General features: G+C 38.9%; 2 protein-coding genes and 1 pseudogene across 4 annotated transcripts in view; 2 read left to right on the top strand and 1 right to left on the bottom strand.

Moving 5' to 3' along the window:
- Window positions 1-216: 216 nt before the first annotated feature.
- Window positions 217-11,616, bottom strand: DPY30 (dpy-30 histone methyltransferase complex regulatory subunit). 2 transcript variants are annotated; one of them, XM_029232341.1, is made up of 5 exons: window positions 11,376-11,616; window positions 11,205-11,276; window positions 11,074-11,121; window positions 2,581-2,723; window positions 217-573 (listed from the first exon to the last, which is right to left on the bottom strand). In XM_029232341.1, the coding sequence occupies exons 2-5, from the start codon at window positions 11,238-11,240 to the stop codon at window positions 501-503; spliced, it is 300 nt and encodes a 99-aa protein (XP_029088174.1). In that variant the 5' UTR covers window positions 11,241-11,276; window positions 11,376-11,616; the 3' UTR covers window positions 217-500. The 2 variants fall into 2 exon arrangements, with proteins under 2 accessions (XP_029088174.1, XP_029088175.1); XM_029232342.1 differs by having other exon boundaries at window positions 230-573; window positions 11,514-11,616.
- On the top strand, window positions 2,732-11,064 carry LOC114900846 (annotated as a pseudogene).
- Window positions 11,617-24,088: 12,472 nt separating the features above from the next.
- SPAST (spastin) overlaps window positions 24,089-27,626 on the top strand; it is a 61,611-nt gene continuing 58,073 nt past the window's right edge. The window contains exon 1 of one of the 2 annotated variants that reach the window (XM_029232021.1): window positions 24,089-24,787. In XM_029232021.1, the coding sequence (XP_029087854.1) occupies window positions 24,373-24,787 (415 nt within the window). In that variant the 5' untranslated portion in view covers window positions 24,089-24,372. The remainder of the gene's footprint in view (window positions 24,788-27,626) is intronic. The other variant, XM_029232022.1, reaches the window with a different exon arrangement.

Here is a 27,626-nt window from a genome sequence, read left to right as displayed (position 1 = left end):
GGTGGTGTTTGTTAAAAACTGAAGATGCCCAAATCCTACCCTCCAAGAGGTCCAGGAACAACGCTAGAAAAACTGGCTGAGATTTTTTTATATTCTACTTGACTCTGGTGTATTTTCACACTGTTGTAAAACTCTGCAGCATTCTAAGACACAAGGAATAAGTAATACATGAAAACAACTGAACCACATAAAATATTTGTCATATAGAACAAACACTACTGTAAGATAATGATGTTTTAACAGTTTATTTTGAAGGTCATTTTAAAAACAAAGTTAAAGACAATCTGAGAAAAAACTGCACAGAATACACTCATTAAATAAGTATGTGATTAAATCAATAAGGGAGATATGTCTTCTTCTGCAACTCCAAAATAAGTTCTGCTGTCCTGATGATTCTTATACTTCCAAAATGGGGGGGGGGGGAATCATGGCAATTAAAGTTGCCTCTTAATCATGTAAATCTACAGTGGAAACCAAATTTTTCTGTTCTTCCCAATAAGTCAGTTTCGATCTTCAAACTGTGCCTTGTTTTTTAAAAGATAGGATGCTAGAAATTCAATGGGATTTGGTGGTCTGTAAGGGAAAAGAAATCCAAAATTTAGAAATTTATATTCGAGACGTGTTAATTTAAATGTATTGTCCCATAATGAAAACATCTTTTTTTTTCTGTTTTTTTGGCCACACCGTGCAGCATGTGGCATCTTAGTTCCCCCACCAGGGATCAAACCTGTGCCCCCTGCAGTGGAAGCACGGAGTCTTAACCACTGGACCGCCAGGGAAGTCCCTTAAACATATTTTAAAATTAGGAGGTGAGAGAGAGGGGTTGTTGGAGGAAGGTGGTACAAAATTCCAGTTCTAAGTACTAGGGGTATAAAGTACGACATGACGACTATAGCTGACACTGCTGTATGATATACAGGAAAGTTGTTAAAAGAGTAGATCCTAAGAGTTCTCATCACAAGAAGAAAATTTTTTTCTTTTTTTCCTTTTTATTGTATATGTATATATTGTATATATGAGATCATGGATGTTAACTAAACCTGTGTGGTAATCATTTCACAACATATGTAAATCAAACCATCATGCTGTATACCTTAAACTTATATAGTGACGTATGTAAATTTTTTCTCAAAACTGGAAAAAAATTTTTAATAAAATAAAGAGGTGTTATTTCATATTTATCGCTTTTACATATGTTGCTGTTGCTGATAAAACAGGTCCAAAGATGAAAAGTTGGGGGAAACATCTACTTTAAACCCTACTATAAAAAGGCATATTTAAAAAAAAAAAAAAAGGCGTATTTAGAATTGATTTACAATGATCTCAAAACATTCTCCTAGCACTTTAAACAGCCTTTTGAACTAACTAGACAGAGACAATACTTGTTACATAATATTTACAGTTAATTTGATTAATTATTTTGCTAGAATGCTTACTTAAAAACTGTATTTACTAATAGAATGTTACTGTAAAACTTCTTCAAATTCTTTTCTTCTAGCATTTAAAGTAATATTTAGAATTTCTGATATATTGGCCTTCTCTAGAAAAAGAACAAAAATGCATAAAAGATGCCCATATTTTAATTGTCAGTAGTAGAGCCAAGACATATCTTGCAGTCAAAAATAAATCCTATTTTATAAATATAACAATCCAAAACAAATACTTATTGTTTATTCATTTAATTTTTTAACTTAACACTAAGTAATAAAAATAAATTAATTAAAAAATAAAACTAAGTAATACACCTATTCTAAATAACTCAGATATGTTCCATCAAGTTCCTTATCAAGTTATGTCAGTTTACTACAGTGTTCATTATTAGTCTTTGAGAAAAACATAATTTACACCCAATAAATGTTGACTAATGTAACTTACAACAAAATTTTCTTATTGGATTTACTTATACAAAAAGAATTTTTGTACAGAAAACATGTACAGAAAAGAGAAAAACTGTAATTGTGCTAATAAAGAAATGTAAATTAAAAAAACTTGGCAAAAAAAAGTTTATAACACGCATGCACTTGAGGCTATGATGACACCTAAAGAATTTTAAGGATAAACTTTTGGACAGAAATATGATATTATGTGTCAAACACTATAAAAATAGTCATGTCATTTGAAATAGCAAACCAATTCTTGGGTATTTATCATAAAGTAATTAAACAAAAGTAAAAGGGTATAAAAACAGATAAACTACCTGGTGATCAATAATAACAAAGGAAATTGGTCCTAAATGGTCAACAACAAGAAAATGGCTAAGTTAACTGTGATGTTATAATTTCATTTATAATCATGAAGGCTCTGTAAAGATATGGGAGAAGTTTTATCTTATAATTTTAAGTAAAAAGGAGATATAAAATTACATGTATACCATGATTACAAATATGCATATGATCTAAGACTAGTAGAAAAAAAAGTGTCTTAATTGAGATTATGGCTGACTTGTTTTTAAAAAAACTTCAGTATCTATAAATTCCTTATATAGTAAAAAATAACTATACATAACTCATGATATTTCAACTAGGGAAGTTTTTATTTTGCTTTTTCTGGTAACTCCATTTGCAGACACTATTATCTTACCTTTCCTTTGCAAGCACAGCAAGTCCTTGTAATAAGATAGGCACAACTGTCTGATCCAGATAGGCACGAGTTGGCAAAGACTGGAGATCCACTTTCTGTTTTGATGACTTTTCTGCATTAATTTTCTCATTTTCTACTATCCTCTAGTGAATTCAAAAAACATGCATGAATATTTAAAAATAACTAGATTATTTTGAGTGCTAAACGAAAATTAATGGAAATATAAAACTAACAGAAAAGGTAAATCAATGACTAGAAAGCTGATTGAACTGCAAATCTTTCTGCCAAAATAAAATCAGACCCATTTCTAAATTTCATTCAAGCATTTTCTGAAGGCACCATAATATCTCATTCTTTTAATGTCATATCTCCAGATCCTACACTTACTTTCTCTCTTTCTTTCTGCCTTTTTAGGAATAAATACAAGTCCCTTTTCTTTTCTTCACGAGAATACACCTTCTTACAATGTGCTTCAAAAAATCTGGACATGACACTAAGTAACACTGAATCTCAGTGAGAAAACTAGTCCCGTTTCAATTCTTTTATCACAGATAATATCAAGGACAATGTCTCAGTTTGGCACTAACATGTCTTTAACACTTCTGTAACACTTGCTAAACTCCCTTCTTAACAGAGAGCAGGCTTCAGCTTAGAGACTTCAACTGGCAACAGAATCTAGCTAAAATTTATTACCACTGTTTTGTATTCACTGTTTTCATTTTTACGGTTACCCTCTACGGCAATGAGAATGCTTTTCCATTTGTTTCTTTTCTAAACAAATGCATCTATGATTTTTTTAAAAATTTAAGAAAAAATATAAAGTAAAATTAGCCAAAAAATAGAAGAAATGACTAATATGGGAAAGATCATTAATGTGATATTTAAATGATGTTTCGGAAATGATGACTTACACTTCCTCCGTCTAAGAACCCCCCAAAATCTGGGCCTTTCATATAAATTCACCTGACATCCAGAGCATCAAAAACTACTTTACTGGAAAACTTTGCCTTCTTCTGAAAATCTATCATTTCAGAAATTTAGAAATAAGTGGCTATCTCAAAGACAAAACACTATTAAGAGCACTTTCATTTAAATGATATTTGTTCCAATCATACTAGAACTGGATAGTCAACGATTACAAACAAACAAAAAAATTCTACACTTAATTTTTTTTTAAGAAAATTTTATTTTGTAAAAAGTGAGAAAAAACTTTAAGCATATAACTACAACATACATACCTTGCTTTCCAAAAACACCTGCCAGAACTATGTCAGGTAACTTGTCTAGTTTTGCTTGTGATTTTTCAATCTAATTTTTGGACTTAATAAAAATAATTACCTATACTTATTTAATGTATGAAACAGTTATTTCATTTGCCCATGAATTAAGAAACTTATAGTTCACCAGTAAATTTCAACAAATACCCATATATGATAAAAACTAGTCAATTACATGACATCCCAATACCTTCATTAAGAAACAGCAATGGGCCTTCCCTGGTGGCGCAGTGGTTGAGAATCTGCCTGCCAATGCAGGGGACACAGGTTCGAGCCCTGGTCTGGGAAGATCCCACATGCCACGGAGCAACTAGGCCCGTGAGCCACAACTACTGAGCCTGCACGTCTGGAGCTTGTGCTCCGCAACAAGAGAGGCCACGATAGTGAGAGAGGCCCGCGCACCGCGATGAAGAGTGGCCCCCGCTCGCCACAACTAGAGAAAGTCCTCTCACAGAAATGAAGACCCAACACAGCCAAATAAATTAATTTTTAAAAAGAAGAAAGAAAAAGAAACAGCAATGCCTAAGCAACTCTGATAGATCCTATAATAAGCTCCTAGACCAAATCCTCTCATTTATTTCATTTAAACATTTACTGACTATCCACTATGTGCCAATTGCTATGCTTACTTTCAGTAAAGTCAAAATCCTGAATTAATCTAAAAAATATACAGTTGATGCCTGAACAACATGACCCTCTGCCCAGCCAAAAATCCGCTTATAACTTACAGTTGGCCCTTTATACAGGCTGTTCCTCCATATCTGTGGTTCTGTATCTACAGTACCATATCCGTGGATTCAAGCAACTGGAAATCGTGTAGTACTACAGTACTTACTACTGAAAAAAAATCCACTTTTAAGTGGACCCATGCAGTTCAAACCTGGGTTGTTCTAGGGTCAAATGTATATCCAACCACAAACACACACACACACACACACACACACACACAAAGATTAAGCTTTTAAGAGTGTAGAACAGTGATCACAAAAATGGGAAAAAATTAGGTGAATCCTATGATTGCCCCAGCTTACTGCATCCTGCCTAGAGAACTTATACAACAAAACCCAGGGAGAAGGACCCCAAGCAGAGCCCTGAAGTCTCCCTAAGTTGAGAAGACAGAGTTGAAAATTCAGGGAGACCAAGAGAACTAGAACTTGCAGAGAAGAGTACTGAAAAGGAAACTTTCACAGAGAGGAGAGAGTTGCATAGAAAGAGACTAAGAGATCGCCTTCCAGTTTTCAAGTGAGTATTTATCAGAGCATGAGTGTGAGAGAACTCTTCTTCCAAGTGGTTTTTTCTTCTGGCCTTGAGTAGTCCCCTCTTTTCATGTATGGTATAAGGACCTTATAACAGTATCCTTCCATTTCCTCTCCCCTGGCCTTTATACTATTGTTATCTTATATTTCTACATATGTTACAAACCCTGCAATTGATTTTTATTTTTCTTTAAAAAGTCAATTATCTTTTTTATTTTATTAAAAATTTTTTATTGTTTACTTAACATTATAGTTACTTTATTGCTCTAGAAAATTTAGTTTTTAAAACTATCAGATTACATACATAGTGATAATGAGACTACCCCCCCCAACAATCAACTGTATATTATGAGGCTTCTCTAACTTGGTAGATAACTATTACAAAATTACAAAAATAGCTGGTTACAGTTGAGCTATCAAGTAGGTATCACATTTCTGTAGATTGAAAAGCTGAATAAAAAGAAAACTGATGTTACTGATAAGTCGCTGAGTGTATCTGAGAAATCCAAGCTACATGCACACAGAAAAAAAACTGGTTACAAAAACCATTACGTTACTCTGTATTAACATTTTGCAATGTTTTACAAAATGTGTGAGGGAACTACTCAAGGCCAGAAGAAAAAACCACTTGGAGGAAGCAGGAGGCACAAACCCTGGAGCTCACACAGGCCAGGAGTAGTTCATGTTCCTGTGACCCACGATGGGAAAACCTCATAACACATGAAGCACTGGGTAGAATACACAAAAGGAAGAAATTAAGTCTAAACTAAAGGTTGGTCTGGTCCCACCTAAAAAAGCTTAAAGGCAAACCTCAAAAGATCAAATTGTTTCCAAGTAACTTAACCGAGTCCTAGAACAAAGCCCAAGAGTATATGAAGAAATACAAAAATAACCAGTACCCAACAAGGTAACATTCATAATGCCCAGCCTCCAATAAAAATTACCAGACAGGCAAAGAAGCAGAAAAAATTACCCATAATGAAGAGAAAAACCAATTCACAGAAACAGACACAGAAATGATACAGATAGCATAGGCAATGCCATTAAACCAGTTATTATAATATATTCCATATGTTCAAGAAGACTGAGGAAAGAATTAGTAAATTAAGCTAACAAAATACTTGAAAATATTTGAATTAATAATGGCTGAAATTTTTTCAAATTTAATGAAAACTCTAAACCCAAAGATCCAAGAAACTCAATGAATCCTAAGCACAAGAAACATTTAAAAAAAAATTACGCCAAGACACATTATAATCAAGTTATTTAAAACCAGTAATAAAATCTTAAAAGCACAAAGAGAAGACGTTAACTACAGAGGAGCAAAGATAGGAATGATAGCAGACTTTTCAGCAGAAACAATGTCAGCCAGAAGACAGTGGAGCAAATACTCAGCAAAAATACCTCAAAAGCAAAGGCAAAATAATTACCTTTTCAGACATTCAGAACCTTAAAGAATTCCTTCCCAGCCAACCTCCACTACAAGAAATGTTAAAGAAAGCCCTTCAGGAGGATGGGAAATTATACCAGCTGGATCTACACAAAAGAATGGAGAACCCAGAAATGACAATTACACGGATACACGTGAAACACTCCTTTCTCGTACTGTTTAAATCTCTTTTAAAAAGATAATTGGACGGAAGTCAAGGGAGCACTTCCGGGTTCAGCAATAACCTGGAGCCGGCGGCGTTAGGTCGGCCGTCTTGGGCCTTGCTCCGCAGCTCCGCCTTCACTCTGGTCTTTCTAGAAACCCAGCTGTGCTCTCGGGTGTGCCGGACAGCCTCCCAGACGCGTGTGTAATAAGCCCCCCATGGTGGACACGGCCCCGAACGGCCCCCAAGAGGCGGGCGCAGTGCAATTCATCACGGCCAATAAACTGGCCACGGCAATGTTGCTTTCTCGCTTGTTCATAGTTTACTGCTCTTTGTTCTGCCTCTTCTTGGGTTGCATGAAGTAGCAAGCTTTTACCAACGTGCTTTGCTGGCAAATGCTCTGGCTAGTGCTCTGAGGCTGCACCAAAGCTTACTACACTTCCAGTTAAGCAGAGCATTCCTGGCCCAGGCTTTGTTAGAGGACAGCTGTCACTACCTGTTCTGTTCACTCATCTTTCTCAGTTCCTACCCCGTTACAATGAGTATTTCCCAGTCTTGTTATTTTCTTCGCTTCATACTGCCACATACACGAAAAAGGTGCCTTGATGCAAAGGGTTCAAATAGTTTACCTCTGCTGAGACCTCTCGGATAAATTCAGTGCTAATCAATATTCTGAAATTCATTGCTTGTCATGAAATATTCTTGATGCCTGCCACAGTTTTAATGCTTTTTAGGGGTCAAGGAAGTTTGCTCCAGTCTTTTATATACCATAGATTCCTTACTGTTCGATACTCCTCTAGAAGAAATCCATATTATTGGACCTTGTTTAATGAACGGAGGATTGTTGTTGAACATCTAATAATGAAACCTGCTTGCCCACTGTTTGTGAGAAGACTTCGTCTCCAGAGCATTGTCTTTATAAGCAGACTGGCACCAACAGTTGCATAGTTTAACATCCAGCTAAGTTATGGATGTTAAATAAGCACTGTTAGCTGCTGGTACTTCTGCTAGGGATGGTTAATTCCAGGTGTAAAACTGACCTCACTGCAATTTACATAATTTACATAAATGCATCTCAAAAGAAGAATAATCATTTTCCTGGCATGTTAAATCAAGCCTTTTAAACACTTTCTGAGAAACTTTATTGTAATGTGTTGTTAATAGTTAAGGAAATTTAAATCTTGTGATAAATGTACCAAAAATTCTTTAGACGCTGCTGTGTCTTTATCATGAAGTACCTTTATTTCTCTTGGAAAAATAGCTCTAAAACTCGTTTTCATCTAATTAGTAACCTGAATTTATATCTGGCATGAGTTCATTATGGTAATATTAACATGTAAATTCAGTATATTTTGAGACAGTATTCTTTTGCCATTCAGTAATTTTGGTTGATGATTTTAACAAAAACACTTCCCACTATTTAATTTCAAATTGTTTTTAAATTGATTTTGTGCTGCTTTGTTAGGACAGATTTATTTTGGATGTACCATTATAATAGGAATTCTATATGTATCTTATGCTATGATCTTCCAAAATTTTATTTTCATAATTACTTCTGTGGCTTTGAATATTTTAAAAGGCCCAACTGTAAGACTGTTAGCCAATTGGGTTAAATACTTGTGGTCACCTAAGCGTTTTACATAAAAGAGCAGTAGTCAGACAGTTTTCCTTTCAGAGACCCATTGAGTAACATTTCTCAAATAGGAAATCCTTCTTCTAGAAATGTGCACACATAGGTTTTAGTATTATTGTAGTTTACACAATTACTTAGATCAGATTCTTGACTGCCAGTTTTCTCGGTTTCTTAGGCTTGAATTTTCATAGACAATTGCAGCAGTTCAGATGCTTTCTGAAAGGAATGTAACTGAAGACTGAGCATGTGACTAAACTTGGTATCTGTTCTGAAATACTGAAGACTATACATACTTACCCATCAAATCTGATTTAAAAGATTAAACAGAAAGGTTTATATAGATAAGGTTATTGAATAGAAATGGGGCCAGAGGAGTTGTGGAGGAAATAGTGTGCATTTCAATGTTGTAATGCATAGATAAATTTGGGAGAACTGGATGTGTTATGATGTGATTTTAGTTGTATAATATGTTAAATACGTTTGTTGAGCTTCCATCAACTCCTTTATAAAATTCATTCTGATCTTTATTATTGTTGCATGATTAGAAATGTTTAAAACATTGCAAAATGTTAATACAGAGTAACGTAATGGTTTTTGTAACCAGTTTTTTTTCTGTGTGCATGTAGCTTGGATTTCTCAAATACACTCAGCGACTTACCAGTAACATCAGTTTTCTTTTTATTCAACTTTTCAATCTACAGAAATGTGATACCTACTTGATAGCTCAACTGTAACCAGCTATTTTTGTAATTTTGTAATAGTTATCTACCAAGTTAGAGAAGCCTCACAATATACAGTTGATTGTTGGGGGGGGTAGTCTCATTATCACTATGTATGTAATCTGATAGTTTTAAAAACTAAATTTTCTAGAGCAATAAAGTAACTATAATGTTAAGTAAACAATAAAAAAATTTTAATAAAATAAAATAAAAAGGATAATTGACTTTTTAAATAAAAATAATCAATTGCAGGGTTTATAACATATGTATAAATATAATATATGATAACAATAGTATAAAGGCAAGGAGAGAGGAAATGGAAGGATACTGTTATAAGGTCCTTATACCATACATGAAAAGATATGATACCACTTGAAGGTAAATTGTGGGAAGTTAAACTTCCGTCCGATAAGTCCTAAAGCAACAACCTAAAAAAACTGTAAGTCAATAATGGACATAAAATGGAATTCTAAGACAAAAAGCAGCAGCAGCAGCTGTAGAGTAGTGGTTTCCAGACTCTGAGATATCACAAACAAGTAAATTAAAAATAAAATAATACAGTGAATGAAGGGACTAACATAGGGTTGTTAACTCTATTTTACCAAGTAAAAACTTACAAACAAACAAGCATAATTATTATTTTACTATCACCATAACTCATAAAAGAACAGGCATTTTAAAATTATGGAAGCAAGAAAACCAATCACCAAATAATGTATCATCAGTACTCACTCCACTCTCCTTAGTTTTTTTCTCACTCTACCATGGAAATTGGTCTGAAGGTTTGAAAAACAAAGCATTTGGTATCACTGCTCTACTGTATTATGGCTCTGCCTCCAAACACAAGCACCATCAAGAAAAGACTGCTGATGCCTAAAAAGAAATCTCTTAAATGATAAGTGGCATAAAGTATCTTCACCTGATTCAGCATAGCAGTTCAATTAAAAACTGCATTATGAAAAGACTCAGATTTTCTTAACCCTGATAATCCAACCAACAAACATTCCTAGAAATTTTATAGGCAGAGAGTAGTCACTCCACATGCCAGGGAACTCTAGTTGGTCAAGATCAGCAATACAATTTAATTCCACCTCAAAAATGTCAGCCTGCTTAGGTTTAACACACAGCTCTCCACTTACTTCCTAGTGATCTTAGACAAGTTACTCAAATTCTCTGAGCCTTGCAAGACAGAAAATACATGGAAGTTACTTAGGAGTGTGCCTGGCACATAGTAAAAGGACTAATATTAGCAGCTATTACCATTATTACTCTGCTTGGAAATGCTTCTGCCCTCATTTATCCAAACTTAATTATTGATGATGTCTCCCCACCCACCTTATAAAACACCCACATCTCTTCCAGGAACTCTCTGTTTTCCTAACCAATCCCACCTAGCTCTGGTTAATTCAACTGTTCCAGCATTTATTCATTCACTTACAAAGTAACTTCTTCTTTTAGACAGCAACTTCTTAGTACCTGTATGAAAAAGCTCTATAAAAGTATACCTTCTTTTGTACATTTTTCACATGTACTCTCTGAATTCAGACTCAACCATGTAAGGCAAAAACAGTGTCTACTACCTGTTATAGCTTCCAATGGCACCTACTACTGAACTCTGCAAAGATATCAACATTTACTAAATGTTGACTTCACCAGCACACTATTCTGCTACAAATACAATGGGCTTCTTAACTGTGATGTGCAGTTTTTCCAATGCAGTATCCCAACAGAGCATTAGTAGCCACCAGGCAAAAGTATTCTGAGTCTCCATCAGTAATGTATGTTTGTTTCTCTATATCATTTTCAAAATTCAACCTCTCGACTCAGCTGATGTGTACGTCTGCATACAACGAAGTATTAGTACCGCTAATAAAACAAGTTGCCCGTAATTTGATACTATTTCGTTCGTGACGATAAAGTTTTCCCTTGTGCAAAGCAACCTAGTAAAAATGAAACCCAAGTTTTCCCCAGTTCATAAGAGACGCAAAGATACGGCATAGGAACTGGGCAAGTTACCTCGACGTTGTCTGTGAGACCGTACTCAGAGTGGGGATTTTCTGCAACCTAGAAAACAAAACACCGGTCACAGAAACATCAGCCACTCTTCCTTGCTTCACCGCCACCCTGAATCCAGGGCCTTCTGGTACCTGCGACTGTCCCTCCAGCATCTGCTCTGGTTCCATGGTGCACCCTGCAAGTCACAGTCCCCGGATACCAGTCTTGGAAAACAAGAAAAACCGTGAGTTACCCGGGAGATTTCAAGACGAAGACACCAGGATGGAGTCCAGCCCAGCCGCGACCCCGCCCCTCACCCCCACCTGGGCGCGGAGCACCCCGAGCAGTAGAGGAACAGGGTGGGACAGTCCACGACCGGGCGCCCGCATCAGGTCCGGAAGCTCCGCCGTACTCCCAAGAACCTAGAAGAGGTAGAGAAAAGGGGAAAGGGAGCTGATTACCCGCGCCCAAGCCGTTCGTTCTTAAGAGCCCTGCACCGCGCCACCAACTCCCAGCACAAACCACTTCCGCCGTAAGTGACGGATGTCGCACGACTGCCGCGCCTGCGCAGAACTGCCAGCGGGGGCCGGGCTGGGAGGGATCCAGACCGGCCCTGATTCTACTAAGATAGTCTTTGCGGTAAGAAGTGACCTGGAGAAGTTGTGGCCTCGGGGTCTGCCAAAGACTCGTTCCTCGACCTGCCTACCCACAGCAGGCGCCACCCCAGCTGCAGACCCAGTGACTAGGCCAGCCGGCAGAGGTTCGGCCTGGCCAGCCCTCCGTGCTGCCTGAAATCTGCCGAAGCTCTTCGCGGAACCGAAACCACTTGCTGGATAGTTCTTACTAGAAAATCACAGACCCAAACTCAACTGTCTACGAAAGAATGTCAGTGTTTTACTCTAAAGCCAAAGTGGGGAAGAAGAAATGTTTTAGGGTTTCGTAGTAAGCTTTTATTCAAGCCCTTAAATATGTGAACATATTAGTTACTGCTACCTTACATTTGTATCAAGATTAGCAATATGCAACTGGCTTTCCAAACCGTGATACTATTGATACTATTGTATTTGTAAAAATACAAAAGACAATTTGCCTCCTACACACATTTGTAAATACCAAACAGGATCTAGTAAATCGGATTGTTGTTGTAATTCCAATAAATTCCCTTTATTTTAATGTAAATATAAATGATACACTCATTAAAGTGCCTGCCTTTGATTCAGTAATCCCATTTGTAGTTGCACTTTGTAATATGAAAATATTTTAACTTCATATAAAATATTTGGAGACTTAATTATGGCATATCAATATACTAGAATAAAGCCATAACTCTACAAATGCAGAAATGTTTGTGATCATAACACTAACGTGTTTGTTTTTTAAGGCCGCGCTGTGCAGCACGCGGAATCTTAGTTCCCCAACCAGGGATCAAACCCGTGCCCCCTGTGTTGAGAGTGTGGAGTCTTAACCACTGGACCGCCAGGGAAGTCCCAAGGTTTTTTTTTAAGGTAGAATACAACGTCATTTTACTACTCCGTTAAAACTGCATGGCTAAAAATCTAAAGTAAATAAAATTTGTTTAGGAGCCAGGCTTGTGGATACATTTTTAAAGTTTTATTTTATAATGTATATTTGATTGGGACTTCCCTGTGGGCGTGGCACAGTGGTTAAGAATCTGCCTGCCAATGCAGGGGACACAGGTTCCATCCCTAGTCCGGAAAGATCCCACGTGCCACAGAACAACTAAGCCCGAAAGCCACAACTACTGAGCCTGCATGCTGCAACTATTGGAGCCTGCGCACCTAGAGCCCATGTTCCAAAACAAGAGAAGCCACCGCAATAAGAAGCCTGCGCACCACAACAAAGAGTAGCCCCCACTCACCACAACTAGAGAAAGCCCGCACGCAGCAGTGAAGACCCAACACAGACAAAACTTAAAAAAAAAAAATCAGCTTATATAATGTATGCTTGATTAGCATTGTGATTGGTGACAGCTTTTTCATGTAGAACTGTTGCAAAGATGTGGATGCGTATGTACAGGATATAGAATTTTTCATGCAGAATTGATGCAAAGTTGTGGATGCTTATGTACAGGATATAGAAACTGACTAGTACATATATTGATTCAAATTAAGATTAAATGCTTTTTAGGAATGGAAAATAACAGAAAGTAAAACTAGAGAATGATTGGGAAAACTAGAGGAGAGTTATGTCGATCGTTATTATATATCCATACATTTCCCAATACATAGTAGGCACGCCATAAAAACTTCCAAATTAAAAAAAATAAAAAAACAAAACAAAAAAGTCTTCCAGAAAGTAACTGAGAGCTGCTAATTTACATTTTCTAAGTACTGACAGTATTAGTAAAGTAGGAAGCTAGACTGTGAGCTCCTTCAGGACAGAGAACTTGTTTTATATATCTTTATGCTTCACATGGTGCCTAGTACATCATAGGTACACAACATATATTGAATTGATTCACAGTTAAAACTGGATTTTAATTAAGACACTGACACTACTGAAGAAAAAGGACAGAATGTAAAAATGATTACTAAAGGAAACAGCACAGAATAATTAACTGTAGGCCAGGTTTCTCTCAATCAAAAAAAAAAGTTATCAGTGTGGTTTACAAAAAAGCTTCGCTAAAGTTTTTACATTTATAACATTAATTGAAAGATTCAGGGAAAAAGCCATAGCAGCAGAGAGCTGAGCAAAAATAAATAAATAAATAAAAGTAAATAACAGCTAGAAATGATAGAAACAAAGTAGCAAGAAAGTTATAGGAAGTATAAAATTAATTCAAAATACTGCAGAATGTTGTTTTGATATGAAATCAAAAATTCTAAAGAGTACAGCGTAGAAAACAAACTTATGGTTACCAAAAGAAAAAGGGGGGGAGATAAATTAGGAGTTTGAGATTAACATATACACACTACTATATATAAAATAGATAACCAAAAAGGACCTATTGTATAGCACAGGGAACTATACTCAATATTTTGTAATAACCTGTAACAGAAAAGAATCTGAAAAAAAAAATATATATATATATATACATAGGTATATACATATATCTGAATCACTTTGCTGTACACCTGAAACTAATGCAACGTTGTAAATCAACTATACTTCAATAAAAAAATTAAAATAAAATAAAAAGATGGCCCTGAAAACCATCATTATGACAGAAATTTGCAATATTGTGTACTATTTTTTTGTTGTTGTTAGTTTCTGCTTTATATCTTGTGTACTGTGTAGAGTGGGATAAATTAAAAGAATGAGAATAACATTTAGCTCTTATTTGGACTTGTAGTATAAAACTTTGTTCAGTACTCCTCTCATCTACTTCCACTATGTCTATTTATTATGGTACTTACCTCATCCTGCCTTATATTTTGTTTACAGTTAAATACAATTAGATTTTTTAGTTCTTCAAAGGCAAAGATCTTATTATATTCATCTTTTCATTTTTTGTTTCTTATATTTGATAAATATTTTTTTCAAAAGTGAATTTATAAGGAAAGCAAGCAGTTGCACCAAAGTACTAGTCTCTAGCCTTCCCTTCTTGGGGTTTTGGGGAGATAGTAGTTATAGACTCTAGAACTAGAATTCTAGAATCTAGAATAATTTTGCTACTGTTCTTGACCCCCTTTTTACAGACATGATGCAAATTCTGTTAATAAAATATTAACCTATTTAGACAGGCAATACCTATTTAGGAATAATACAATATGTGTAGTAGAGAAAGAATTGATTTGGGATTAGTTAAGTATTAAAACCTGGTTCCTTCATTTGTTTGCCATGCGGAATTAAGCAAATAGTTTAACACTTCTGAGCTTCATGTTTTTTTCACATATATAATTAGCATAAAAATTCTTCACAGAGAGAATCAAATGAGATTAGATAGATGAAACTGCTTTGTAAACAAAAGTTATATAAATCTAAGTGAAACCTAAGTACTTCATTATTGTGATATTGTTCTACCTATTATTGTTGTTGTTTCTAATCTGTTTTTTTTTCTTTTAAATAATTAGTGGGAGAGAAAGTGCTCAGAGAAGTAAAGAACATGATCCAGCACACACACACACACACACACACACACACACACACAAAAGTGTTTGCAGAGAAATACACAGAATTTATTGAGTGTAAATGGAACCTCTGAATGCGGTTCGTGTGGAGGGACACCAACCACCTTTCAAGAAGACCTAAAGGGCTTCCCTGGTGGCGCAGTGGTTGAGAATCTGCCTGCCGATGCAGGGGACACGGGTTCTTGCCCCTGGCTGGGGGGATCCCGCATGCCGTGGAGCGGCTGGGCCCATGAGCCATGGCCGCTGGGCCTGCGCGTCCGGAGCCTGTGCTGCGCAATGGGAAAAAAAAGACCTAAAAGTATATATTCCAGATTTGATAAATCACTTTCCAAGGAAGTATTTTTTGTTGTCTAATATAGGAAGACAACTACTCCACCTGTAGTTCCCTTGTCTTCACTACCAAACTCCATGTCCAGGCACACTTACCACCATCCCCAAGGAACATATCAAATGGGCTTTTCAAAGACATGAATACAGGGACTTCCCTGATGGTCCAGTGGTTAAGACCCTGCGCTTCCACTCCAGGGGACACGGGTTTCATCCCTGGTCCTGGAATTAAGATCCCACATGCTGTGTGGCATGGCCAAAAAAAAAAAAAAAAAAAAAGACATGAATAAAGTGTATTATTGATTTTTATGATACAGACATATCTCAGCAATGAGAATAATAAAAATGAAGGAAAACGCTAACCTTAATATCACTTCCCATCCCAAAATTGTCAATTACTTCAGCCGTTTCTCATAAGAGCCTATATTTATATTTCTTTTCCACATTTCAGGAGGGAAAGCATCACTTCTCATGGGTCTACCCATGAGAAAAAAGTCTGAAGTTTTCTTTCACCTATCCAACTTGAACCAGTTATTTCGATAAGGCAGATGCCATGTGCTGATTGCCACAGACCTAAATTACTGCCTTCCCTGAGCAATGACGAAGATATGACCTGGTGGTAGTTAATACCACCCGAATTGCATGACTGCTATGCAATGGGACAGGATGGGTTTCACAAGGGAAAACCTTAGAATGGCTAGGAAGAGGGAAGAAAGGTAATGGATTCTGAGTAGTGAGTCAACAAATGTTCACTATCACGTATTATGTAAAGAGTTCATACTCAGTATGAGCTTACCACAAAAGAGATAAAATAAAATGGAATGTTCACTTTGACACACTAATTCTACTTCTGTGATTTTAATCCCATAAAAATACAAAAATGTACAAGGGTACAAAGATACTTACTGTACCACAGTTTTTAGTAGAAAGAGATTGGGAATAGATTAAATTATGATATCTCAATACAATGGACTACTGTGTAGCCATTGAAAAGAATGAGGTAGATTTATAGGTACTGGCATGTAAAAACATTCACAACATAATTTCATCTGAAAATTCATGTTGTAGGAAAATCTGTGTAGTGAGATTCTTTTTTTTTTGCATGTATATACTAGTTTATGCATAGGAAAAAGCCTAGAGAGATATACAACAAACTATAAATATGGTTACCTGTGGAGCGGGAAAATGGGGAAGGGAAGCCTTTGCTTTTTGCAAACTTTTATATTGTTTGAACTTTTTATTTTTACCGAAAGCATGAATTTATTTTAAAATTAAAAGGCCAGGGACTTCCCTGGTGGTCCAGTGGTTAAGACTCTGTGCTTCCACTGCTGGGGGCATGGGTTCGATCCCTGGTTAGGGAACTAAGATCCCGAGTGGCATGGCCCCCCCCAAAAAAGACCAAAATTATTTGGATAAATTTTTTTTTTTTTTTGCAGTACGCGGGCCTCTCACTGTTGTGGCCTCTCCCGTTGCGGAGCACAGGCTCCGGACGCGCAGGCTCAGTGGCCATGGCTCACAGGCCCAGCTGCTCCGCGGCATATGGGATCTTCCCTGACCGGGGCACGAACCCGCGTCCCCTGCATTAGCAGGCAGACTGTCAACCACTGCGCCACCAGGGAAGCCCTGGATACATTTTTTAAATTGGAAAATATGTCACCTTATTATTTGTAACACAGGCAATAATGGGGAAGAATATTTATATGAGTAATGAGTCTAATTGTTTGTATGACAGCATTAAAAGAAAAATCTTCCAGTTTATTCTTCCCTTTACCCATGTATTTATGAGGCATATGCAGAAAAGAGGTAACATAGCAGGCCTGAGACTGCTGGCCTTAGGAAGTCCTGCTTGCAAGATTGGCTGGTATCTAGGAATTTGAGTGATAAACAGTTCCCTACACTGATATAAAACTTTCCCTAAATGATGAGAGTGACTCACTGGGCCTAAAATGTTTGTGCAAAAAATATGGTTTATGTTAAGCACGTGCTTTCCTTCTAGGAGTCTGGACTTTTAGTATGTATTAGGCATAGGGTGCCTACATGATCAGCAGGACTGAATTTCTTATGAGTGTCCCTGGTAGACAACATTTCACACATGTTGTCAAATCTCAATGCTGGAAGAATTGTGTCCTGTGTGACTCCACTGAGAGAAGACTCATGGAAGTTGATGCCGGGTTTCATTCAGACTTTGCTCCATGTGCCTTTTCCCTTTGCTGATTTTGCTTTGTATCCTTTTGCTGTCATAAATCATAGCTGTGAGTATGACTATATGCTAAGTCCTGTGAGTCCTAGCAAATCACAAAATCTGGGGGTTAACTTGGGGATCTGAAACTCTTGGAGAGCTTGAGATAAATATAAATTACAGTGCCCACCTTCATAAATTTGTATTCTAGTTCAGCTCGATCAGACATACATATGTCATACATTTAAATGACAAAAAAGATAACTGACTAAAGGTTAAGATGAATGATATAGAGCACAAATTCTGAAGGAGTTCAGATGAGGTTGAGATAAATGTAAGCAGGTATCCTTGGAGCAGTTTGGAACAAAGAATAATTATTTAAGCAAAGCAGGGAGGAATGGGGTGGAGGGGACATAATACAGACTGAAACATTAACAAAGAAATTAAATGGAGGAATTCATTTAATATCCAGTATTAACTGACTCTGCTTACGCTTCCATAGCCTCACAGCTTTAAAAATTGAGCTGAGCAAATTAGGTAACGATTTATACTGTTACACCTAATACTATTTCAAAAACATGAGTTCATTTACACTTTCACTAGTAACAGATCCTCTGTAAACTAGAGAATCTCAAACTCGTGCCTCAGTTTTGTTTTGGTTTGTTTGTTTTAAAATTTTGAGCCAGAATCTCCTCAGCAATAAATTTCACATAAAAGTTCAGAATTCTGGTTTCTCTTGATATGTTTTAAACTTTGGCAACAGAGGCCACACGTTTCTGAAAGGCAAAAATCAGCGGGAGCTGAGTAACAGCTGTCCCATTTAATAAGGGAAGGCTACTCTCCAATTTCTCAAAATCGTTATATTCACATCATATATACATTTTTGAATTCCACACCCACAAATGGAACTCATATATGTTATATGTCTGACCACTGTGTCTCGTTGTTATTTGAGTTTTTTAGCCATTGTATTAGACTGTAAACTTGCCCTTATTCCCTACTATATCCTGGCAACTTACTCGTCAGCTGGCACATTGTCTGTGCTTACTATCTATTTGTTGAACAAATGAATGATTAATATATGTCACAATGTGAACTCAATATGGGGAAATGATTAATTGTCCGCAACGATGTTTTTGCTTATTAACATAGCTATAGGATAATAATCCCCTAATTTTTACTCTACTCTTCCCATTCCCTACCTCCAACCATGCCTTCTGTTTCTCTTTTAAGTTTTCTGCCTTTTTCAAAATCAGTCATCTCTTCTCTTGGTTCTAGGTGCTCCACTTTATTTTCCTTTTTTTTTTTAATTGAAAAGAAGTCCTTAATAAGTGTCATTGGTCCCTACTTCAAATAATTCAGCATCTCTCCAACTGAAGGTTTGAGGAGCTCCTTAGAAAAGAAGGAGAGCTAAAATATCCAAAAAAACTATTTAGTGGTAGTCACTTTCTAAATAAATTAATGGGTTAAAGTGATAAAGTGACCAAATGTCCTGGATTAGTTAGCTCAGTACTCAGCTCCTCCTTTTTGTCCTGGTGAAACTGGCCCAGATTCCCTTCAAGATTAAGTGTTCTGCAAGTTCTTGCCATCTGAAAACTGGGAGGCTGTCACACTGTAGGTTAAATGGCTGAGAAGGTTAGGATCTTCAGTCCAGGGAGATTATAAAGCCAGTGTAATATCCAGGCACTATTTTTCTTGAGACAAATTTTAAAAGATGTTAATTTAGAAAATGTATTTGACTGGGATATAATTCCAAAAGGCAGAAGATGTGGACTGAGGTTATTAAAAATTGAGATCCTAGTGGAGTCTGAATTCTGGAATGACATTGTACATCTAAGAGATAAAAAACAAATAAAATTATTGAGCCCTCTTACATTGCAGGTATTATGCAGGAGGTTTTAGGTGTATTCTTTCATTTTGTAATTTAATTCTTATTCCACCCATTTTACAGATGAGTTAATTAAAGAACTTGCTCCATAACACACAACTAATAAGTGGCAGAACCAAAATACCAACCGCAGTCTTTCTGACTCTCAAGTCCATATTTTTACCAAAGAAAAAATGGCAAAGGTACAGAAAAGCAGTCAATATTAAGAACAACTGGATAGCAGGGACTTAGCAAGTGAGAGGCCAGGGGCCAGAAACTCAATACCTGGATGCTCAGGAATGAAAGATCACTCTTGTTCCAGGGGCTAATGATATATTTATTTCATGACTAATAAAATATAAAGTCTATGTAAAAATGTTTTTCTTTGGAAGCCTAGATTTTAACCTTAAAACCCTAAAGTAGTGTGTGTCATTAACTAATATGTGATGTTGGGCAAGTAACAGACTGTTAGAGCCTCAAATTCCTTATTTTAAAAAATGGAGACCATAATGCTTAACTCAAATAGTGATGATTGACTACAACAGTAAAAGTTAACCTGCTTAGCCTGGAGTATGGGTTCAATAAATGTTAGCTAGTAGTAGTAGTAGTCGTCATCATCATCATTGTTGCTGTTGTCTCCTTAAACTTCATTAATTTACCTCATGATTGAAACTAGGAATGTTTTTATGACTCACCAAAGTGACTGGGAAATGCTTTTTTAGATGTGCAATCCATCTTAAGCTCTAATCTGAAATTGAGGTAAAAGGAAATTCTGCACATAATCACTGTGGTAGATTACTTGCAAAGACGGCCACAATAATTTCTTCCATCCCTACATATACACCTCTTTGCAATGTGACTTTGCTACTCCTCCATAAGGATGTAGAATTTATTTTCCCATCTCTTATGTTGGAGCTGGCCATGTGACTTGCTTTGACAAAAGAATGCAGCAGAAATTACATTGTGCAACTTTGAAGTTTAGGCTTCAAGAGCCCTTGCATCTTCGACTCATTCTCTCTTGAAAGCCAGATGCTATATAAAGAAGTCTGGAATACCCTGCTGGAGATACATGCCCCAGCCAATAGCCACCACCAGCATCTGGACATGTGAATGGAGATAACTAGGCCACTCAGCCCTGGTCAAGCCTGCAGCAGATTACTGCATTCACATAAATGAACCCAGACAAGGCCAGCAGAAGGACCACCCAGCCAAACTCAACCCAAATTGCTGACTCACAGAACTGTGAGTAAATAAATGGCTGTTATCTTAAGTCAGTAAGTTTTTGAGTGGTTTATTACACAGCAACAGAAATCTACAACGATTACCATGTTTCAATCATTTTTCAAATTATTAATATTTATTAAATGAGTACCATAAGCAAGGCATCAGGCTAGGTACAGAAAGTGAGTCAAAATATGTAAAGTTTGGCCACTGTCTTGAAATGAATTTATAATCTATATCAGGAGGTGATAAAGTATTTAAATAACAATAACACAAGACAATATACTAGAAGAGCCATAGAGTAACACAACCATATTGTTGTAAGAATTAAAAAATCGGGTCATTTCTGCTGGAGGTGATAAGGGAAGGATTTATCATGAAGATAATATTAGAGTTAAGCCTTGAAGGATTTTGACAGTGGAGTAGGAGGAAAAGAAATTCTAAGGGAAAGAAAAATGACCTGAGGATAACTGTGGTCTTGGTAAAGAGCAAAGAGTGCTCAGAAACTTGCCAATATTTTTTGTTGGATTATAGTATATATGTAGATGTGGGAGAACAATTCTTCAACAAATATCAAGTCGCAACTTCATTCCAGGCACTGCCTACTACTACGTTATTATGTATTGATGATAGATGTGGAAGCTGAACTACAGATGTGAAGGCCAAGTCACTAGTCCAAGTTCACAGCAAGTGGGGGAGCAGGGGTTTGAATGCAACCAGTCGGACTCTAGAGCCACTCTACTACTGGGCAGTGTCTTGGCTAAGTTAAAAAGTTAGTTACTTAAGGAAAAACAACAAAAAAAAGGCTGGCACCAAACTAAATACCCATTTAACAGTTGCAGTGAAAACAAATCAACAAGGAGGAAATTCAAACACTTAATATTGAGCAGAAAAATCAAATTAAGAAGAATAAATGCAGGGACTTCCCTGGTGGCGCTGTGGTTAAGAATCTGCCTTGCAATGCAGGGGACACGGGTTCGAGCCCTGGTCCGGGAAGATCCCACATGCCATGGGGCAACTAAGCCCGTGCGCCACAACTACTGAGCCTGTGCCCTAGAGCCCATGAGCCACAACTACTGAGCCCATGTGCTGCAACTACTGAAGCCTGCGTGCCTAGAGCCCATGCTCTGCAACAAGAGAAGCCACCGCGATGAGAAGCCCGTGCGCAGCAGCGAAGACCCAACACAGCCAAAATAAATAAATTAATTAATTAATTTAAAAAAAAAGAAGAATACATGCAGTATGATTATATTTCTGTAAGGTAAAAACCAGGCAACTATACAGCATATTTACATATGTTAATGTATACACAAAACTAAAATGAAAAGAAAAAAATGATGAGTACAAAATTCAGGATAAATTTTCTGGAGGTCCAGTGGTTAAGACTCTGCACTTCCACTGAAAGGGTTACAGGTTCGATCCCTGGTCGGGGAACTAAGATCCCGCAGGCCGCGGGGGTGGGGCGGGGGGGGGGGCCAAAAAAAAAAAACCCCAAAATTCAGGATAGTGGCTTCCTCTAGAGGGGGAGAAAAGAGTTTGAGATTAGGGAGGGGCTCACAGAGTGCTTCAAGGAACTGGTTACATTAGTTTTTCTTAAAATAGATGCTGTTTATTTTATTATTTTTCTTTAAATTATATATATGTTATACAGTTGTTCCTTAGTTTCCTGGGGGTGCGGGGTAGGTTCCAGGAACCACCCCCCCCGCCCAATACCAAAAGCCAGGATGCTCAAGCCTGTTACATAAAATGACATAGTTTTTGCATATAACCTACTCACATCCTACCATACACTTGAAATCATCTCTAGATTACTTACAACACCTAATACAATGTAAATGCTATGTAAATAGTTGCAGGCCATGTGGCAAATTCAAGTTTTGCCTTTTGGAACTTTCTGGAATTTTTTTCCAAATATTTTCCATCTGCTGTTGGTTGAATTCAGATGCAGAACAACAGATACGGAGGGCCCATTGTATACATCTTGTTTACATGATATATGTATAAATCTAATAAATTTCACACAACAAAAAGTACCACAGGGTTCAAAAGAGGGAAGTTAGGAATTGAAATGAATCAGATGTGAAAGAGAGAAAGCATTTCAGAATGAGGAACTGGCCGAGGCACAGAGGCAGGAAAAGGGGTGGGGAACAGTAAGAGGGAAACAGGGAGTAAGTCATTTTTGCAATAGCCTACATTTGTAGGGGAGTAGTGGTGGGGAAAAGCTAGATAAAGTTGTGGCCAGAATGTGGAGAGTCTTGGAAGCACTTGTAAACCTCACACTGTAAACAATGGGGTCTTTACTTCAATTAGTATTCCTTAGTTTTGGGCAACAAGAAACAAGAAACAATTACGGCTATTCCAAGTAAAAAGAGAAAGAGAAGAGAGAAAAAAAAGATAGGGAGATAGATAGTAGGAGAGAGAAAAAGAGAGAAGGAGGGAAGGAGAAACAGAAGCAGAAAAATAGAGAAATAGACTGGATAGTTTTGGGATAGGTTATCAAGTAAGTGACCAGTCCAGGAACCTGGTAGTTCTGGGGATCTCAATGAAATAAACTGATAGAGCAGCTCTTTAGAACACTCAACTCTTACTACCTTCTACCCCAGAGTGTTTCCATCCAAGATTCCAGTTTCTAGGAGAGTATGGTTAACCTAGTGCTTCCACCTCTGTGATCTGGGAAGCAGGGTTCTGTGCTTGCAGCTCATGAGAATACAGGAAGCGAAGTCGAGTGGAATTAAAAAAAAAAAAAAAAGGCCCAGTCTGAATTGCTCAGGAAGTATGGGATTACTGAGCAAAACCTAAGGATTCCCTTATTCAAACATTAGTTCTTCAGATTAGACATGTCAACACGTACTAATTTAATTAAATCTCTGGAACTGATGATTTCATCACAATGAGCTAACAGTTTCGTTTTCGGTGACCTTAAGTTTTTGTACGCCTCTACAACTGCTGTCCTCTCATAATAATTACTAGATTGGGACCCATTACTTCTGTGATGGAACTCAGATCAACCATCCTTTGCGGAAGACCTGGCAAAAAATGCTGAAAGAAATATAAGAAAACTATGACACCGTAAGATGGCCCTGAGAAGTAGCCGAGCGACCCCAAGCTGCAGCGGTCCCTCCAGTGAGTTGATAGCCTAAGTTCCCTGCTAAAGAGATCCCAGGGTCAGCGAAGTCGACTGAGCGACCGGTCCCTATGGCAGGCGTAGGCCGAACTGCGCACTGGGAAATGTAGTTCCGCGGGGAAGGGACGGAGTGGCGGGAGCCGCACACGCGCACTAAGAGCTCAGGGCAACAAAGACGGCGGCGTGTGCGCACGCGCCTGAGAAAGACTCGGGAGGGCGTGCGCGTACGCGTGCGCGCCCGGCCGCGGTTCTGAGCTACCGAGCGGCTGAGAGGACAGAGAGGGAGGGGCAGGAGCTACCGACCGCAGGAGGAGGAGAAGGGGTTGTGCTCCTGGCCGAGCAAGGAGAAAGGGGCGGGGCTGGAGAGCAGCGCGCCGGGGTGCCGAGCTCCTGGGACCGGCGGGCGCGTGAGGGTCTGTGGCCCTTGCCGTCCCAGTGGCCGCCGCCGTCGCTTGGCTGCCGTCGGTCTGCGGGAGGCGGGTTATGGCGGCGGCGGCAGTGGGAGCTGTGAATGAGTTCTCCGGGTGGACGAGGGAAGAAGAAAGGCTCCGGCGGCCCCAGCAGCCCGGTGCCTCCCAGGCCTCCGCCCCACTGCCTGGCCCCCTCCCGCCCCGCCCCAAGGCCGGCCCCTTCGCCCCAATCGCCGCATAAGCGAAACCTGTACTACTTCTCCTACCCGCTGTTCGTAGGCTTCGCGCTGCTGCGTTTGGTCGCCTTCCACCTGGGGCTCCTCTTCGTGTGGCTCTGCCAGCGCTTCTCCCGCGCCCTCATGGCCGCCAAGAGGAGCTCCGGGGCCGCGCCGGCGCCGGCCTCGGCCTCGCCCCCGGCGCCAGTGCCAGGCGGGGAGGCCGAGCGCGTCCGAGCCTTCCACAAGCAGGCCTTCGAGTACATCTCCGTTGCTCTGCGCATCGATGAGGACGAGAAAGGTAACTGGGGGCCTGGGGGGAGGGGGCGGCGGCGCCGGGAAGAAAGCGGTGGGGTCGCCGAGGGAGGGCAACACCTGCGTCCCTTTTCCTGCGGGAGCCGGCGGTGCTCCTCCGTAATTGATCTGCCCGGTGAGATTGCTTCCTCGGGTTAGACCCTCATCCTCCACGATTCTCAGTTAAACACCTCTCTCCTCTCAGGCACCCTAGCCGGTGACTTTGTTTCAGACACTAGCCTACACTTACACTTCTGCATGACCCAAGTCCCTATGAGACACCCAGACGTGCTGGTGACAGTGACAGTTGTCCTAGAGTGACCACACAGATCCTTTCTAGCGCTGTAAACAGTGAGTGGCTTCCTCTGAGCCAGGTTTTCCAAAAGGTTTTGATATCGAAGAAGCTGTGCCTTGTTATAGGCTTTTAGTGAAAGCAGAGCACTGTAGTGTCAGAAAAAAAGAACAAATGGTGACTCAGTTTTGAAAGGAACAGCTGCATATGATTACAGCTGAATTTGCACTATTTTTAAAAGTTTCATAACAGTCATTTTTATGAATGTAATGACTCCTAAGTATTTTTCAATAAAGTTCTATTTTAGTATAAAACTTTTGCTCCTAGTTAATTTGATCTCATCTAAGTAAGTATTCCAAGGTAACCTCTAAATTTTTAAATTGAAATATTGAGTGAGGACTTCCCTTGTGGGGCAGTGGTTAAGAATCCGCCTGCCAACGCAGGGGACACGGGTTTGATCCCTGGTCGGGGAAGATCCCACATGCTGTGGAGCAACTAAGCCCATGCACCACAACTGCTGAGCCTGCGCTCTAGAGCCTGCAAGCCACAACTACTGAAGCCTGCGCGCCTAGGGCTGGTGCTCCACAACAAAAGAAGTCACTGCAATGAGAAGGCTGCACTTGCAGCAATGAAGAAGACTCAATGCAGCCAAAATAAATAAATAAATAAATATTTAAGAAATTGAGTGAATAGGATTAATTTATAATACCATTTTACAATAAAATTTAAAGATTTCTATTTCTGAATGAAAGCAAGGGTACTACATCCTTCAGATTTCTTTTAAGCTAATGTTTTTTAGTCTTTCTATAGGCTAGGCACTGTGTGCTCTTAGCTTTACATGTGTTATCTGTTTAGTCCTCAGAGTTACCCTGTGAGGTGAAGGTACTGTTAGTATCAGCATTTTACAGATGAACAAACTGAGGTTCAAAAGATTAAAGCAGGTCATTCCAAACCTATGCTAATTGCTAATGCCAGTTTTTTTAAGGAGTTAGAAGGAGTCTTATAGCATTTTGAAAATCCCTCCTTTTGTCCCAACTCCAGTATGCTGAGATCTTCTTTTCCCTCTAACTACTCATTTTCATTGTCCATTAGTTTTTTTTAAAAAAAAAAGCAATCTGCAGTTCATTTGTAGTGTCTCCACTACCAACTCCAGAAACTGTTCTAGAATGTGGGTTTTGTTGAAACTTATTTCCTTTGTGAGGCCTTGGACTGAGAAGTAGGATATAAGGAAAGAGGCAGGTATTCATGGGTTTTGGAGTGTAAGGACAGAGTGGAGGTTAAGAACGTTGAAGAAAGGAGGCGTGGGGCTTCCCTGGTGGCGCAGTGGTTAAGAATCTGCCTGCCAATCTTGGGCACATGGGTTCAATCCCTGGCCTGGGAAGATCCCACAGGCTGTGGAGCAACTAAGCCCATGCGCCACAACTACTGAGCCTGTGCTCTAGAGCCCATGCTCTGCAACAAGAGAAGCCACGACAGTGAGAAGCCTGCGCACCACAATGAAGAGTAGCCCTCACTTGCCTCAACTAGAGAAAGCCTACGTGCAGCAACGAAGACCTAATGCAGCCAAAAATAAAAACAAATAAATAAATTTATTAAAAAAAAAAAAGAAAGGAGGCACATTTAAGAAAAGAATACCGGGCTTCCCTGGTGGCGCAGTGGTTGAGAGTCCGCCTGCTGATGCAGGGGACACGGGTTCGTTCCCCGGTCCGGGAAGATCCCATATGCCGCGGAGCAGCTGGGCCTGTGAGCCATGGCTGCTGAGCCTGCGCGTCCGGAGCCTGTGCTCCGCAACGGGAGAGGCCACAACAGTGAGAGGCCCGCGTACCGCAAAAAAAAAAAGAAAAAAATACCATGTGTTTTGGGAGGGAAGTCTTTAATCGCTTCATTCTTCTTTTAATATATATTTAAAATATTTATTTATTTATTTTTGGCTGCGTTGGGTCTTCGTTGCTGCCTGTGGGCTTTTTCTAGTTGTGGCGAGTGCAGGCTGCTCTTTGTTGAGGTGCACAGGCTTCTCATTGCGGTGGCTTCTCTTGTTGCGAAGCACAGCCTCTAGGCATGTGGGCTTCAGTAGTTTTGGCTTGCAGGCTCAGTAGTTGTGGTGCCCGGGCTTAGTTGCTCCGCGGCATGTGGGATCTTCCCGGACCAGGGCTCAAACCCCTGTCCCCGGCATTGGCAGGCGGATTCTTAACCACTGCGCCACCAGGGAACTCCCTGTTGCTTCATTTTTTATCTCTAAGGAGCATCCACGATCTCCTAGGGAGGATGAAGAAGCATACCATTATCCCTTCCTAGAGAAGCACTGTTTTATTGCACTATTTTATTATAATAGAGTCCTTTGAAGTTTACTAATCTAGGTCAAAAGTTGTTTTAGAATAGAGGGAATATATTTAAGGGTAGATCAATTCCAGTAAATACAAGGAAATTTTGTTAACACTGGGTGATGGGAGTTGGGAGGTAGCATAAGAGGTCAAGGAAAACTTAGGTATTAAAAAAAAGGATCCTGGACTCTTAGATTTAAAGAGAAATCAGTTCCGTGTGAGGGGTAAGTAAT

This window comes from Monodon monoceros, unplaced genomic scaffold (genome assembly GCF_005190385.1).
Source record: "Monodon monoceros isolate NGI ecotype Baffin Bay Population unplaced genomic scaffold, NGI_Narwhal_1 Super_Scaffold_19, whole genome shotgun sequence".
Classification (NCBI taxonomy): domain Eukaryota; kingdom Metazoa; phylum Chordata; class Mammalia; order Artiodactyla; family Monodontidae; genus Monodon; species Monodon monoceros.
This window is presented reverse-complemented; position numbering and strand designations above follow the sequence as displayed.